Source organism: Neofelis nebulosa, chromosome 1 (assembly GCF_028018385.1).
Source record: "Neofelis nebulosa isolate mNeoNeb1 chromosome 1, mNeoNeb1.pri, whole genome shotgun sequence".
Lineage (NCBI taxonomy): Eukaryota > Metazoa > Chordata > Mammalia > Carnivora > Felidae > Neofelis > Neofelis nebulosa.
In genome coordinates, this window is record NC_080782.1 from 221,052,327 (window position 1) to 221,069,042 (window position 16,716).

General features: G+C 37.6%; 1 protein-coding gene across 1 annotated transcript in view; it reads left to right on the forward strand.

Moving 5' to 3' along the window:
* The first annotated feature begins 4,528 nt into the window (after positions 1 to 4,528).
* Positions 4,529 to 16,716, forward strand: part of RB1 (RB transcriptional corepressor 1) — a 177,250-nt gene continuing 165,062 nt past the window's right edge. Inside the window, 2 exon segments of the mRNA XM_058685648.1 lie at positions 4,529 to 4,899; positions 7,632 to 7,758. Of these exon segments, the coding sequence (XP_058541631.1) occupies positions 4,769 to 4,899; positions 7,632 to 7,758 (258 nt within the window). The 5' untranslated portion in view covers positions 4,529 to 4,768.

A 16,716-nucleotide genomic window follows, 5' to 3' on the forward strand; every position in this document is an offset into this window, starting at 1 on the left:
TGTTGGGAAAGCTGGACAGCAACATGCAGAAGAATGAAACTGGACCAGTTTATTATACCATACACAAAAATAAATTCAAAATGGACCTAAATGTGAGATAGGAAACCATCAAAATCCTAGAGGAGTACACAGGCAGTAACCTCCTTGACCTCATTCCCAGCAGCTTCTTACTAGACACATCGCCAGAGGCAAGGGAAACAAAAGCAAGCATGAACTATTGGGACCTCATCAAGATAAAAAGCTTCTGCACAGCAAAGGAAACAACCAACAAAACTAAAAGGCAACCACAGGAATGGGAGAAGATATTTCCAAATGACATATTGGATAAAGGGCTAGTATCCAAAATCTATAAAGAACTTATCAAACCCAATACCCCAAAAATAAATAATCCAGTTAAAGGGTGCCTGAGTGGCTCAGTTGAGTGTCTGACTGCTGATTTCTGCTCAGGTCATGATCCCAGGGTCATGGGATAGCCCCACCTTGGGCTCTGCACTGAGCACAGAGCCTGCTTAAGATTCTCTCTCCCTCTGCCTCTCTTCCCCACCCTGCTCCTGCACACTCTCTCTCTCTAAAATTAAAATAAAATAAAATAAAATAAAAATCCAGTTAAAAAGTGGGCAGAAGACATGAACAGACATTTCTCCAAAGAAGACATACAAATAGCTGACACATGAAAAAATGCTCTATATCACTCATCATCTGGGGAATACAAATCAAAACCGTAGTTAGATACTACCTCACACCTGTCATAATGACTAAAATTAACAAGTCAGGAAACAACAGATGTTGGTGAGGATGCAGAGACAGAGGAACCCTCCTACACCGTGGGTGGGAATGCAAACTGAAGCAGCCACTCTGGAAAACAGTAAGGGGCTTCCTCAAAAAGTTAAAAATAGAACTACCCTACGATCCACCAATTGCACTACCAGGTATTTATCCAAAGGATACAAAAATATTGATGCGAAGGGGCATATGCACCCCAATGTTTATAACACTGCTATCAAGAATAGCCAAATTATGGAAAGAGCCCAAATGTCCATTGACTGATGAATAGATAAAGAAGATGTGATATGGCACATCTTCTTTATCCATATATGTATATGGATATATACATATTATATATAATGTATATGGATATATACATATCCATACATATCCATACACATTATATATGTATATATATATATATATGTATATATATATATTATATAATGGGATATTACTCAGCCATCAAAAAGAATGAAATCTTGCCATTTGCAACAATGTGAATGGATGGAGCTAGAGTATTATTATGCTAAGTGAAATAAGTCAGAGAAAGACAAATATCCTATGATTTCACTCAATGTGGAATTTAAGAAACAAAACAGATGAACATAGGGGAAGGGAAGGAAAAATAAAATAAGATAAAATAGAGAGAGAGGCAAACTGTAAGAGACTCTTAGCTATAGAGAACAAACTGAAGGTTGCTGGAGGGGAGGTGAGTGGGGAAGATTGGCTAAACGGGTGATGGGCTTTAAGGAAGGCACTTGGAATGAGCACTGGGTGTTGTACGTAAGTGATGAATCACTAAATTCTACTCCTGAAACCAATACTACACTATATGTTAATTAACTTGAATTTAAATAAAAACGTGGGGAAGAAATTTACTCCTTATAATGTGGTCCTACTACAGATGGTAAGGACAATCAAAAAAGTTGCAGAACACCTGAACCCACATTTTGTTCAATGAGAAGTGTCCAATGTTCATGTGCTTGGATATAGCTGAAATATTAAATGCTATAAATGCTGCTAAGCACTTTTAATTTCTGTGCTTATCTCCTGTGGACTAGATATAAGCAAACTGGCAGTGGTCCAAGGAACACTCTTTGAGTCCTGCTGCTCTGGGGAAACTTCACTGAAGACAAGGAGAAGAAGGATTGGGAGTTAATAAAGGAACAGAAGGGAGGAGGAGAAAAAGGAGACCATGGATTTGTGGAAGACTAGGGAAGTTTTAAGAAAAAGGAAGAGGTTAATTGTGTTAACTGCAAGATAGTCAATTAGAATGAAGACCAGAAAGAAGCCATTGAATTGACAAGTAGGACACGTGTAACCTTTGAAAGAGTGATTTCAGTGGAGTGCTGGTGGTGAAGGAAGATCAAGAAAAGCTTCTTTGAAGAATCTGCAGAATTTCTAATATTTCTTTGGTTGTGCAACAGAAAGCTGTGGGGGATATAAAACTTTTGATCAATCCAATTGCTCCTAAATTGTGTGTAAGGATATTTTATTTTATTATTTTATTTATTTAATTTAATTTAATTTAATTTGTTTACTTACTTTGAGAGAGAGAAAGTGGGAGTAGGGGAGGGGCAGAGAGAGAGAGAATCCCAAGCAGGTTTCACCCTATCAGTGCAGGACCTGATACAGGACTCAAACCCAAGAACCACGAGATCATGACCTGAGCTGAAGTTGCATGCTTAACTGACTGAGCCCCCAGGTGCCTGGTGTGTAAGGATTTTAAACGTAGTGGGGAACATAGTTAAATTAATCCATGATAAAGATACACATCGTTTTGCAAATTGAAAAATCTCTGATTTATCACAATTGTGGTAAATCCAGAGGTTGATAAACTGGGTTTAAATAAAGCAAGTCATATCTACATGTAGAGAGTTTACTTCAGTTCCCAGAACTTTCCCTCTGCTCTCTTGGCCCCTCTACTTTTAGCAAACAAGCACTTACTGTGTGCCTAACACTGTGTTGGCTACTATAAAGCTACAATGATGCCTAAGATTTGGTCTCTGCCTGGAAGGGGCTCAGAGGGCAAATGTTATCAGTCACAATGCTTTCTGGTAGAAACAACTGAAAACCCCAGCTCAGTTGAGGTCAGCCCCGGGGTTGGTCAAGTCAGACTCAGTTGTCACCGAGGAGGCAGATTTTTTTGATATTATTACTGTTAACATCATTAACATTTCTGCCTTATCCTCAGGTCAGCTTGCCTGAAGTCACAATGGCTGCAGCAACTGTTTAAGTGTCACATTCTCATGGAAATAGTTAAGGGCAGAAGAGCTGTGTCATCTCTGTATCTCATTTTATCAGGCTGCCAGCAGACAACCTTTGATCCTGCAAAGACCAAAACTGCATCCTGAGCAGTTAGTTAGCCTACACTAACCCAGGCAGGTGAGTAAAATAACCACTTTGATGGTACTCATTCTCTGTAGCTGAGGCTGGGTATGAGCCCTACTTCTGACAAGCTTTTGGCCCCAGAGAGATTTTTCCTGAACTTGGGCCAGACTGGCTGTTGAGTAGGCAAATGACTGCCAACCCTTTTCACATCCTGACATATATCATGGTATATACAGAAGATGCAAATTGTGCAAATCGCTAAAATAAACCCAAGAGGCTTGCGGCCATGACTTGCTTGAAGGCTCCCCCTGCCTCAGCTCTGTTCAGCTGTTCCAAGGATGAGGGGATTCACATCAGAACACGGCTATATTGTATTCACAGTGCCTCAGTTGGGAAGTTCTGATTGGGCAATCCACTGGGTCTGGCAAAGAGAGAAAACCGTGTATTCATATTAGACGGTCTATTATTACAGTAAATATTAAGACACAGAAGAGACACAGCTTTTAAACCAGTTTGATGGTGTAAGCTCTTTTAGCAAGTTCTTCTCTGTCTTTGTGCCTTTGCACATGCTCCTCTCTTCTGGGCGCGTTCCTTGTCAACACAACGTAATGGTTAAGCAGAATCAAATCCTCGGCAACCCATCAGCTCTGTAATGCTGGGCAAATTAATTAACTCCTCTGAGCGTGTTTCCCCATCTGGAAACAGAAATGATACTACTACTCATTTCAAAGGGTTGTTTCTGAGGATTAAGATAATTAGTTAAAATGGCCAGCACAACCCCTGGTACATAGTAAGCCCTCCTTACATGTTAGGTCTGCCTGGCAAACTTCCATTCAGCTGCCACCGCTTCTCTGAAGATGTCCCATAGACATTTCGATGGTGCCTCGTTTTTTACACCGCTATCAAAACATTTATCACACTACAATCTGTTCTTTACGCACTCCTCCTCTCTCCTTCCCTAAACAGCGATCCTAAAAGGCCAGTAATTGTTTTACACTTTCCATCTCCCAGTGATCCTCAGAGTTCTGTTTGCATCAAGCATTCCACAAAGGTTTGTTTTTGTTTTGGCCGATTCTGAGTAACGGATTGGGCGGGAGGAGCGTGGTACAGAGGGACGGCACCGCCCACTGAGGGAGAGGGGCGTGCCCGCCCTGGGTGCACACGCTTGATATTCCCGGCGGGGCCTGAGCTGCGTGCAGCCCCAGATCAACCCACAGATAAAAACGGGGCCCAGTCTCACGCCCCAGACTGTGCAGTGCCCCGTTACCGGCACCCAGGCCTGGAGGGGAGAATTTCGAGTAGAGACACGTCCGGGCGGCGGCGGCTGCCTCAGAGAGAGTGCCTCGGCCCAGGCCGGGGGGCCCACGCCCAGGCCGCCCGACCTCACGCCCCCGCCCAGCACACCGCTGGGCGCCCCGGTTCCCTCCCGACGCCGGCGGGCCCGGGAGCCTCGCGGACGTGACGCCGCGGGCGGAAGTGACGTTTTCCCGCGGTTGGACGCGGCGCTCGGTTGCCGGGCGGGGGAGGGCTTGTCCGGTTTCTCTCAGGGGACGTTCAAATTATTTTTGTAACGGGAGTCGGGAGAGGACGGGGCGTGCCCCGAAGTGCGCGCGTCCTCCTTCCCCGGCTCTTCGCCACCACTCACTGGCTCCTGCCCTGGGGGGGAGTCATGCCGCCCAAAACCCCTCGGAGAGCAGCAGCCGCCGCCGCCGCCGCCGCCGAACCCCCGGCGCCGCCGCCGCCCCCTCCTGAAGAGGACCCCGAGCAGGACAGCGGCCCCGAGGACTTGCCTCTGCCCAGGTGAGCGAGCGGAGCCGTGGCGGCCGTCTGGAGAGAAGGGCGCCTCGAGAGTGCGTCGGGGCGGGCACCCCAGCGTCTAGGCGGGGGCGCGTCTCCGCCGGCTGCAGCGTCCCGGCGGGAGGAGGGTTCTCCCTTGTCCCCCAGCACCGCGGAGCGCCTGGACGGGGGTGACAGGGGTCTGGGTTCGCGAGCGAGGGGAGGGAATCCGGGAAGGGTCTCGGCTCCAGCTTGACAGGTGTCGGGCGGGTGGGGCTCGGGTCCCTGAGCAAAGTGACAGGTGCCGCCTTTCCTCCTCCAGGCGGAAAGGCTCGCCGGCGGAGGGTGTTTTTGAGGCGCCATCGAACGCAAAAAAGAAAAATGACTGGCTGGTGTCTGGTGGAGAGTTTGTCTCCTGTTGAGATTTGTAACATTTCGGTGGTCGTGTTTGACTTTCTGTCTTGGTCTCCTGAGATGCAGCAGCTGAAAGTGTTTTCCTCTGGGCGTGCACTGCATCCGAAGCCCAGTCCTGGAAATGCCAACCAGGAAAGCTAGGGGACGTGAAGTGCAGGGTTCTGCGTGTCAGTTGCCCGCAGTGTACTCGGCTGAGGTGCTTTGTGGCGTTTCCTTGTAACAGTGCTTTGAGGTCTTGGGGATTCAGAGCCATCAGTAGCGACTGGAGGGTCCTAACACTTGAGAGGAACTGGCGTATGGGCAAAAGTTTTGTGAGACGTTTAGTCTAAGTGCTTGAAAGTTTTTGAACTTTTATTCCTGTCGCATAAAACTCTTCTATGTTAAGCTTCAGCATTTTTCATTCTTTCTTACATTTTGCCTTTGAGCCAGACAACAAACATCCTTGTGTTTCTCTCTCTCTCTCTTTCTTTTTTGTTTGGGTACAAAAATTAGTGATGTTCATGCGCTCACATTAAACTTTTTTTCTTCCCCAAGTGGAATCTAAATTTAGGCGAGTAGAACATGACAGGGAGATATTTATTGTACTGCGACATCCTATTTTTCTTGATTGTGATACTTTATGGTTAAAAAGCTAAGATTGAAAGAGTATGATTGCCATTATTATTGTCAGTACTGGTCCTACTTTGAGACTACATGTAGATTGCTGGGAAATGGAACTCCTTTCTTTTCCCTCACCATTTCCTCTCCATTTTTGTCCTTTTCCAAGTCCTTTTCTTTCAACTTTCCAGATACAGAGTTCAAGCATATTGCAAAAGATAGGAATGGGCTTTTGGGATGGTTTGTGAAAGGCTATTGAAAATACATCTGTTTAAGTGGATTGTCTTATGGGTCAGTTAAAAATCATACTATTTTAAAAAAAAATCTGAAACGTTCTGGGAGAAGACAGAAGTTTAATTTCTGATTAAGTTTTGATGTATCCAATACTTGAAAGTTGGCATTTGGAAAAAGCAGTAAATATACCTTAAAGAATCCCCTGTTACCCATAGAGCTTTGGAAGCATTCTCAATTATTGTAGGGTAGCCAGAAATGCTGAAATTATGGCCATCACTTGGGAAAAGAAGGCCTTTCTTCCCTGACCCAACATTGTTATTCATCTTTAAATGGTGGAACTACCAAAAATTCTCCTGTTAAGTCCAAACCATGCAAAATACACTGTACTCTTGATTATCCTTACCCACAAAAGTTTTCATTAGTATGGGCAGTTCAGCTCTGCAGATTAGCTGCTTAGCAAGAGTAAAACTACTGGCTGGCAGTCTGAAGCCTAGCAATTTGCTTAGGGGTGGATTCAGGGCCCACTCCACCTGCACTTTGCAGTGAGGTTTTTGCTACCTTGACAGTTGAGATCTTTTTTTCTGTTGCATTTTATCTGGCTTAAGTGGTGCAGTTAGAAGGGAAACCTTCACTAGGAATAGCATTTCACCCCCAGTGGTGGTGTAACCAAAAGTTAATTATGTTTTGAAGGAGGGTTGGCAGTCTAAAATAGCGGTCAAGGGCATGGGTTATGGAATTAAACTGTTGGGTTTCCCACTTACTGGCCATTGCCTAGTTGAGTACTTTAACTTCTCTGATTTGGTACTTATCTGTAAAAGAAGAATAATAAGAGTGCTTATCTAATAGGCTGATGTGCATTTAAGGTACTTTGTACAGGGTTAGTGTAAATACTCAAAAATTAGTAGCTATTCCTCACACTAGTTATTATTATTAGGTGTGAGACATTAAATGAATAAACAGGAACTAGCCAACAAGAAATTATTGCCTACCTATAATGGGTAAGGAAGATTGAGGAGAAAAGGATAAAATAAGCATAGCAATACTTTATGTTAATCGTTACATAAGAAATGCTAGTAGGTAGAGAGATTATATGAGATATTGGTTAAGTGAAGACTGCATTTTAGCAAAGTCGCTGATACTAAATTGATTCTGAAATATTGTATATGGGCTTTCGTCTTTTTGCTGTTACTGTCATCCCAGTTTTCCCATACAGCTTTAGCTATCATGCTTACTTCCTTTTACAAAGCTATTTTTTTGTGCTGAAGTGTATGTGATTCACCAGGCCAGCAAACCTTTTTCATTGTGTGGTATTTTTGTTGGAAAGACTATGAAAAAAGATAAATATGTTTAAAATTCTACCTGTAGTTTTCTTCAAAGATAAATAATATTTTAAACTAGTTAGTGATGCTTTTTTTCAGAACAGTGCTGTTACATGCAAACCATTGAAACAAATATTTAATTAGTTTGATTTGTCAGTATATGCCTATTATATATCTATTTTTATCTGGCAGGCTTGTATTTGAAGAAACTGAAGAACCTGATTTTATTGCATTATGTCAGAAATTAAAGATACCAGATCATGTCAGAGAAAGAGCTTGGTTTACTTGGGAAAAAGTTTCATCTGTGGATGGAGTGTTGGTAAGGATTTCCTTAACATTTTTTGAAAAAAATTTTCTCGTTTAAAAAACTATTTTGGAAAATAGAAAAATATAAAGAAAAGAAAAGCTAGTAATAATTCTGTTATCCAGTAATAATTATGTTATTCTGATTAGCATTAAAAAATTTTTTTAGCATTAAAAGTTTTTTTTTTAAATCTCCCCATATAAACCCCTCCAAAGTATTTTAAAGCAAATCTTAGATGATATATTTTATTCATATACTTTACTCTGGTACAAAGAGTTATTGAAAAGCAAAGCCATACCTTATAAAATAATCTTTAATATTTTATAAATTTAAATAAATTAAATTTAAATAAATTTAAATAAATTAAATCAAAATTAAAATTTTAAATTTAAATAAGTATTTAAATTTCCTGATTGTTTCAGAATTAGTTTGGTTAGAATTTAGAATCTTTGATAGCATTTGATATATTTCTTCCATTTTTTTTCTTTTCAGAGGTGTGTGTGTGTGTGTGTGTGTGTGTATGTGTGATACTACTAACACCAGCAAATAATTCCTAGTGCTTTATATGTACTGGAGGAATATTATAAGCATTTTGCAAACAACTCATTCAGCAATCCATTGAAATATGAAATAAAAAAATCTTTGTTTTACATGTAAAATTTTTAGAAGGTGATACTGAAGTAGAGTGAGGTTAAGTAACTTGACCAAGGTCTCTGGCTAATAACATTTAGAACACAGATTTGGGATCATACATGTAGTTATACATAGTTACATATAATAGTTTTGTATCTTGTTATACAATTTTTTTCTCAACATGAGCATTTTATTGTTAAATATTTTATGATATTTAATGATATAGTTTCTGATGGTACTATAATATTTAATACATTAGATATATTTTGATTTTTTAACTCTTACTGTTATTGGACATTTTTTCCCCCAACTTTTTGGCACATAAAATGATGTGATAAACATCCTTATTCAGAAGAATAATGGCTGGCACAAAGTAAGCCCTTGATAATTTAATGAGTGAAACTCTGATTGTTAGAATACATTTTGAATTACTGTGTCAAAAGCTATGAATATTTATAAAACTTTTGATTGTTAAATTACACTCTAGACAGATACTTTTAATGAATTTACTTTTTAACAGCATCATATTAGTGTACATATCTGTCTGGTTTTACTGATCAGATTAACACAACAAAATATGTTTTTGTATATCATAAAAATATTTAAGACCATTACAAAATCTGGTTTCTTAGTCCATTTGGGCTACTGTAACAAAATACCACAGACTGGGTGGCTCATAAACAACAGAAATTTATTTCTCACAGTTCTGGAGGCTGGGAAGTCCAAGATCATAGTGCTGGCTGGTTCTCTGTGTGAGGGCCTATTTCCTGTTTCATAGACAGTGCCATGTCACTGGCCTCACATGGTGGAAGGGGTGGCAGCTTTCTTGAGCTTCTTTTTAAGGATACTGGTCCCATTCATTAGGACAGAGCCCTTGTGACATGATCACTTCCTAAAGGCCACAACTCCTAATACCATCACATTGGGCATTAGGTTTTAAGGATATGAATTGTGGGGGATTGTGCACAAGCATTCAGTGCAATAGCATCTGGTAATAAAAAAGAGAAAATGAATCCAATTTCAAAGACCTGAATATAATCTGGAACTCCTTTCTAAAAAATGAGGAATATTGAAGTATCTTGGATGAATGACTTCGGTATTATCGTCCCAAAGGATCTAATGTATATTTTCACTGTATATATTATCGTCCCAAAGGATCTTGGGTACTTCATGTAACAAAGTTTTTTTTGTGCGTGTGCAGTTAAAGATAGTCATAGCTCTGTCACCTCTCACTCATAAATGCTAGGCTTTTAGTTTTCAGAAAGTTGGAAAGGAGTAGTAGATTATAGAGAGAATTGGTGAATATAGTTTCCAGTTTATGAGTGGGTTATGTTCCCAGTCTTTGTAAGTACAATATAGTAGTTAGGTTTCCAGGCTAGTTCACGCAAAACTTTTTTTGTACTGAACTATAACAGTAATAGTTTTCATCATTGAGGCCCTTTTAGGCTTCAGACTTGACTACAAGTACAAATAAATATTACTACTTTCTTACCCTATGTTTTTTCTCCTAATGGAGCTGATGAGGGGACTAGGGGATGTGAAATTATTCTTGGTGGTATGCTGGAGGAAGACAAGGAATTTCATGTTATCTTTGGGATATTGGGTACTTTTTTTTTTTTTTTTTTTTTTTTTTTTTTTGCAGGGTGTATGACAGAGGAGGGTATGGTATTATCCTGTTATGAATACCAGACATTTATGTGGAAATATTATTTTAAGAGATATTTAACTTTTTGAGGGTTGGCCTGAGAATTCAACCTCTGTTTATACAATATCTAAGGGAGAATGTAACAGTGTGTGCAGACAAGTGAATGTAATGACAAAATTAACCAGTTTCTGATGCAGCTGTTCTGTTCTAGCTATTCTAGATAGCAGTTGGTTATCTTCCTGGAAACAAGAGAAGGAATTTAGTAACTCAGGGAACTCTGGAAACTGAAAGTAGGTGATATTTATTGGAATAAAGGATGGGTTAAGAGCAAGGATTTGTCATCAGACTAGACTGACTCAAGTCTCAGTTCTACCTTTTACTACCTCCATGATCTTGAACAAGTTACCTAAAATCTCCAAGTCTCAGTTTTGCTATTTGTATAAAGGATTAACAATAATTTCTGGATCTTGGAGTTAAAATGTGGGTTAAATAACTTTATGCATACAAAACACTTGTTAGTGTAAATGAAGGCGTATATTAAATCATGCAGCCAGAATAATTTGACTTAAGGATTACCCTAGAAAATTTTATATTAATATAATTTTTAAGAGAACTTAATCAGTTAAAATACTTTAATTTTTTAAAGTTTTTATATAAATTCCAGTTCGTTAACATGATTAGTGTAATATTAGTTTCAGGTGTACAATATAATGCTTCATCACTTACATTCAGTGTGTGGTGCTCATCACAAGTGCACTCGTCAATCCCCATTACCTATTTAACCTATCCTCCCACTCACCCAGACCAATTCTGTTTCTTGGTTTGCCTCTCTCTCTTTTTCCCTTTGCTTATTTTTAAGTTCCACATATGAGTGAAGTCATATTGTATTTTTCTTTCTCTGACTTCACTTAGCATAACACTCTCTAGCTCCATCCATGTAATTGTAATTTTTATGTCTGAGTAATATACTATTGTGTATATATACCACATATTTATCCATTCATCAGTCGATGGATGCTTGGGCTGTTTCCATAATTTGGCTATTGTAAATGCTGCTGTAAACATTGGGGTATACCTTTGAATTAGTATTTTTGTATTCTTTGAGTAAATACCTAGTAGTGCAGTTTCTGGATTATAGATAGTTTTATTTTGAACTTTTTGAGGAACCTCCATACTGTTTTCCAGAGTGGCTGTACCAGTTTGCATTCCCACTAACAGTGCATGAGGGTACTCCTTTCGCCACATCCTTCCAACACCTGCTGTTTCTTGTGTTGTTGATTTTAGCCCTTCTGATAGGCATGGGGTGGTATCTCATTGTAGTTTTGATTTGTGTTTCCCTGATGATGAATGATGTTGAGCATCTTTTCATGTGTCTGTTGGCCATCTGTATGTCTTCCTTAGAAAAATGTGTATTATGTCTTGTGCCCATTTTTATTTTTATTTTATTTTATTTTATTTATTTATTTTTGTGTGTGTGTGTGCCCATTTTTAAATTGGATTATTTGTTTTTTGGGTGTTGAGTTTTATTTGTTCTTCATATATTTTGGATACTAACCCTTTATCAGATATGTCATTTGGAAATATATTCTCCCATTCCATAGATTGCCTTTTAGTTTTGTTGATTGTTCACTTTGCAGGAGCTTTTTATTTTGATCAAGTCCCAGTAGTTTATTTTTGCTTTGGTTCCCTTGCCTCAGGAGACCTGTCTAGAAAGAAGTTCCTATGGCCAGTGTCAAAGAGATTACTGCCTGTGTTCTCTAGGATTTTGATGGTTTTCTGTCTCACATTTTGTCTTTCATTCATTTTGAATTTATTTTTGTGTTTGGTGTAAGAAAGTGGCCCAGTTTCATTCTTTTGCATGTTGCTCTCCAGTTTTCCCAGCGCTCTCTTCACCTCTTCCATTTGGTGAAGAGACTGTCTTTTTTCTATTGGATATTATTTCCTGCTTTGTTGAAGATTAATCGAGTATATAGTTGTGGGTTCATTTATGCATTTTCTGTTCCATTGATCTATGTGTCTGTTTTTGTGCCAGTATTATACTGTTTTGATCACTACAGCTTTGTAATATAACTTGAATTCTGGAATTGTGATACCGCCAGCTTTGCTTTTCAAGAAAGGATAAGAACCATATGATCATTTCACTATTTGTAGATGACATTGTACTCTATATAGAAAACTCGAAAGACCAGCAAAAAACTGCTAGAACTGATACACGAATTCAGTAAAGTCACAGGATACAAAATCAATGTGCAGAAATATGTTCCATTTCTGAACACCAATAATGAAACAGAAAGAGAAAATAAAATTAAGGAATAGATCTCATTTACAATTGCACCCAAAACAGTAAGATACTTCCCGAGAGGTGAAAGACCTTTATTATGAAAACTATAGAACACCGAGGAAAGAAATTGAAAGGACACCAAGAAGTGGAAAGACGTTACATTCTTATGGATTAGAAGAAAAAAATTATTAAAATGTCTATACTACCCAAAGCAATCTACACATTTAATGCAATTCCTATTAAAATACCAACAGCATTTTTCACAGAGCTTAGAACAAACAGTCCTTAAATTTTTATGGAACCACGAAAGACCTCAAAATAGCCAAAGAAACATTGAAAATAGTTGAATTTATAAATGTATGTGTAATGATTTTGATGTAATTTTGGTAAAACTTAAGGAAAGTTTGTGGTATTTTGTCTAGAAAAGTGTTTTTTCCTTTTTGCATAAACGTTTAATGGATGTAATATTAGTGATTGTTGTCATTACATTAGATTGTATTCATACTGCATATAACATATAAATAAGGGACTTTTCATTAAGAAATTGGCCAGGAGTGTTGTTCATGTTGGGATTTACAGTGAATCAGTTAGAATTTTGATTTTCTTCTGCATCTTAAATCATTGCATGGTAGAGTGGAGAAGACCTTGGACCTTGAAGCAGGAAAGTTTTGATTGTAGTAGTTGCAATGTAGCTGTAGGATTTTAGATAAATTGGTTGATTCTCCAAGTCTCAGTTTGTTCATCTGTAGAGCAGAAATGATGCCTGAATGCTGTCCTTGTAGGGTTTCGTGTGTCTGTGTCCATTCAAGAGCTATGAAATATATTGCCCTTGATAGAGGCATTGTTTTTGTGATATGGGTCATTATATTTAGAAAGATAATTAAAATGAATAGTTTGGAATTGGAGTAACAGTAGCCATTCCATGTAAGTTATACTACAGACATATGAAGAGGTTTTTTTAATAAACTTAAAAAACAGAATATTTAAAAATTAAGTGTAATAGAAGGCATATACCTGTTATTTTCTAGTTATTAGTACTATATTTACCCTTTCTTTTTGAATATGGTGCTCATATTCTGATTACGTGTGAGTATTGCTGAGAAAAAAAATCATTTAAGAACATATACGTGAATGTTATATTTTGTCTTACAGATAGAGGCTATTTGCAACTTCTTTTATTTCTGATTCTGCTTCTAAGGTTAATTTTTTACATCTTATTATGGAGAATTTTAGAGATTTATAAAAATAGGTTAATAGTGTGAACTCTCATATACCTCTTAACCAATTATAAATCATGGCCAAACTATATTTCTCTCTGATTCCAGATCATTTTAAAGTAAATTCAGGTTATGTTGTTTCACCAATAAATATCTCACTATGCATGATCTTTTATTCTTTTTTTTTTTAAAGTTTATTTATTTATTATGAGAGAGAGAGAGAGAGAGAGAGAGAATATCCCAAGTAGGCTCTGTACTATCAGCACAAAGCCCTGTGTGGGGCTAGAACTCATGAACTGCAAGATCAAGAGTGGGATGTTTAACTGACTGAGCCATCCAGGCACCCCTTCAGTATGCATTGTCTTTTTAAAAAGTGACTTCTGTTCATCACATCTAACAAAATTGGTGCAAATTTTCTATTATCGGATATCCAGTGTTCAAAATTTCTCGATTATTTATAATTTTTTTTTCATGTTGCTCTAATCAGGATCAAAATAAAGTTCATATATTGTGATTGATTGACTTCTGTCTTAAATCTCTTAATCTGTAGGTTTTACCTACCCCCTTTCTTCTCTTACAATTTAGTTGAAGAAACTGGATTGTTTATCCTGTAGAATTTCCTACAGTGTGTATTTTGCAGATTGCATCTCCTCCATTGTTTAACATAATTGTCTAATTCTCGTATTTCCTGGAAATAGAGCAGGCCTAGAGACCTGATTAGATCCTGGTTTGATATTTTCTGGAAGAAATACTTCAGAGATATTTTTGTGGATACCAATTGGCAGGCACATATCTTGTTAATCTTTCTCTCTCTCTCTTTTTTTTTTTTTTTTTTTTTGGATGTAAGCAATTATTGATCACCATTAACTGGATCTATAGGAGTTGCTAAAACTTTATCATTCCTCTCTCAACTATTAGTTGTAATTCTGTAAAGAGAAACTTTCCTCTATTAACTGTTCTTATTCTAAAGTGTAGTTTATTCAGGAAAGGAAGGCTAGATGAGAGATTTATGGTTTGCTTTTACTTACTACTTTTTAAACTAAAAATTTGTAAGATCTTCCAACGATGGCCCGTGATTATAATCATCTTTTTAAGTATTATGTTGACTGTACCAGTAGACCGGTTGGAGTACATACATAGGTGTTTAATAAGATCTTTACTCAATAATTGACATATTTTATAATTCGATAATGTTATATAAATGGGATCATACATTATTTAACCTTTGGGATTGGCTTTTTTCAGCATAATTCCCTGGAGAATAATTGAAGTTATATATCAATATATTAGTTTGATAGGGCTGCTATAACAAAATACTACAGACTGGGTGACTGACAGAAATTTTGTCATGTTTCTGGAACCTGGAAGTCCAAGTTAAAGTGTCTGCAGATTTAGTTTCTTCTGGGACCTCTCTATTTGGCTTGCGGATGGCTGCCTTCTCCTTGTGCTCTAAAATGGTTTTCCTGTGCACACACTCCCTTGTGTGTTTGTGTGTCCAAATTTCCTGTTCTTATAAGGACACTATAATCAGGTTGGATTAGGGCTCACCAAATGTCCTCATTTTAATTTACTGTACCCCTTTTGAAGTCCTGACTTAAAAAAACAGTCACATTCTTGGGTACTTAGGTTAGTACTTCAACATACGAGTTTTGCAGGGGTGGGGAGCACAAGTGAGCCCATTGCAATTTATTATTGTTGTTTAGTAGTATTCCATGGTATGGCTGGACCACAGTTTGTGTAACCATTCACTCATTGAAAGATACCTGCTCTCTTCATAGGTTTTAACTGTTGTGAATACAGCTGCTTTGAACATTTGTGTATAGGTTTTTGTATAGATACCAGTTTTCATTTTCCTGGGAGATAAATAACCAAGAGTGCAATTGCTGGCCGTATGGTATGGTCATGTAGGTCATATGGTGTGGTCATATATGCTTAATTGTGTAAGAGCTGCCAAACTTTGTTTCAGAGTGGCTGTACCATTTTGTATTACTATCATCAATATATGCGTGTTCCAGTTTCCCAGCATCTTTGCCAACATTTGGTGGTTTTACTTTTTTTTTTTTTTTAATATTAGCCATTTTTCTCAGTATGTAGTGATATCTCATTGTGGTTCTAATTTACATTTTTCTTATGGCTAATGGTATGGAATATTTTTTTAATAGACTGTTTAGAATAGTTTTAGGTTCACAACAAAATTGAGCAAAAGGTACAGAGATTTCCCATATTCCCCCTACCCCCATAAATGCTTAACCTTTTCCACTGTCACCATTCCCACAAGAGTGCTACATTTGTTACGGTTAGTGAACTAATACTGACACATCATTATCACCCAAAGTCCATAGCTGCTGAAAGTCTTCTAAATGTGCTTATTTGCCATTTGTTTATCATCAGTGAAATGTCTCTTTACGTTTTTTGCCCATTTTGAGTTTCCATAGGTTTTTTATATTCACAGCTATGTCATGGGTGAATAATGACAGCTTTATTTCTTCCTTTCTAATCTTTTTGCTTTTTTTTTCTTGTCTGTTGCACTGGCTAAGATTTCAATACAGTGTTGAATAGAAGTGCTAAGAGTTCCTGCTCTTAGAAAGAAATCATTCTGTCTTTTAGCATTAAGTATAATGTCAGGAGTAGGTTTTTCTTAGGTGTTGTTTATCACATTAAGGAATTGTCTTTCTATTCCTAGTTTGCAGAGATTTTTTTATATCAGAAATAAATATTGGAGTTTCTGAAATGTGTTTTCTGCATCTATCGTGATGATCATATTTTTCCTTTATTAGACTATTGAAATGATGAGTGATATTGCCTGTTAAAACAACTTTCCCTTCTTGGATAAATTCCACTTGATCATAATATAGTATCCCTTTCATATATTGTTGGATTTGATTTGCTAAACTTTTAAGAATTTTTGTACTATGTGTTTACAAGGGATATTGGTCTGTAGTTTTCTCTTTATGGTTATGGTTATGGGTTTTTTTTTCTAGTTTTTTTTTTTCCTACAATTTTTGTTGGACGTTTTGACAGAATAATTCTGGCCTTATAGAATGAATTGGGAAATTGTTCTCTTCAATTTTTTCATAGAATTTGTACAAAATTGATATTATTAAATGTTTGGTAAAACCATAACCATATGGGTCTCAAAGTTTTTTGTTTTTGTTTTTTTTTCTTTTGTGGGAAGGTTTTTAACTACAAATTCAATT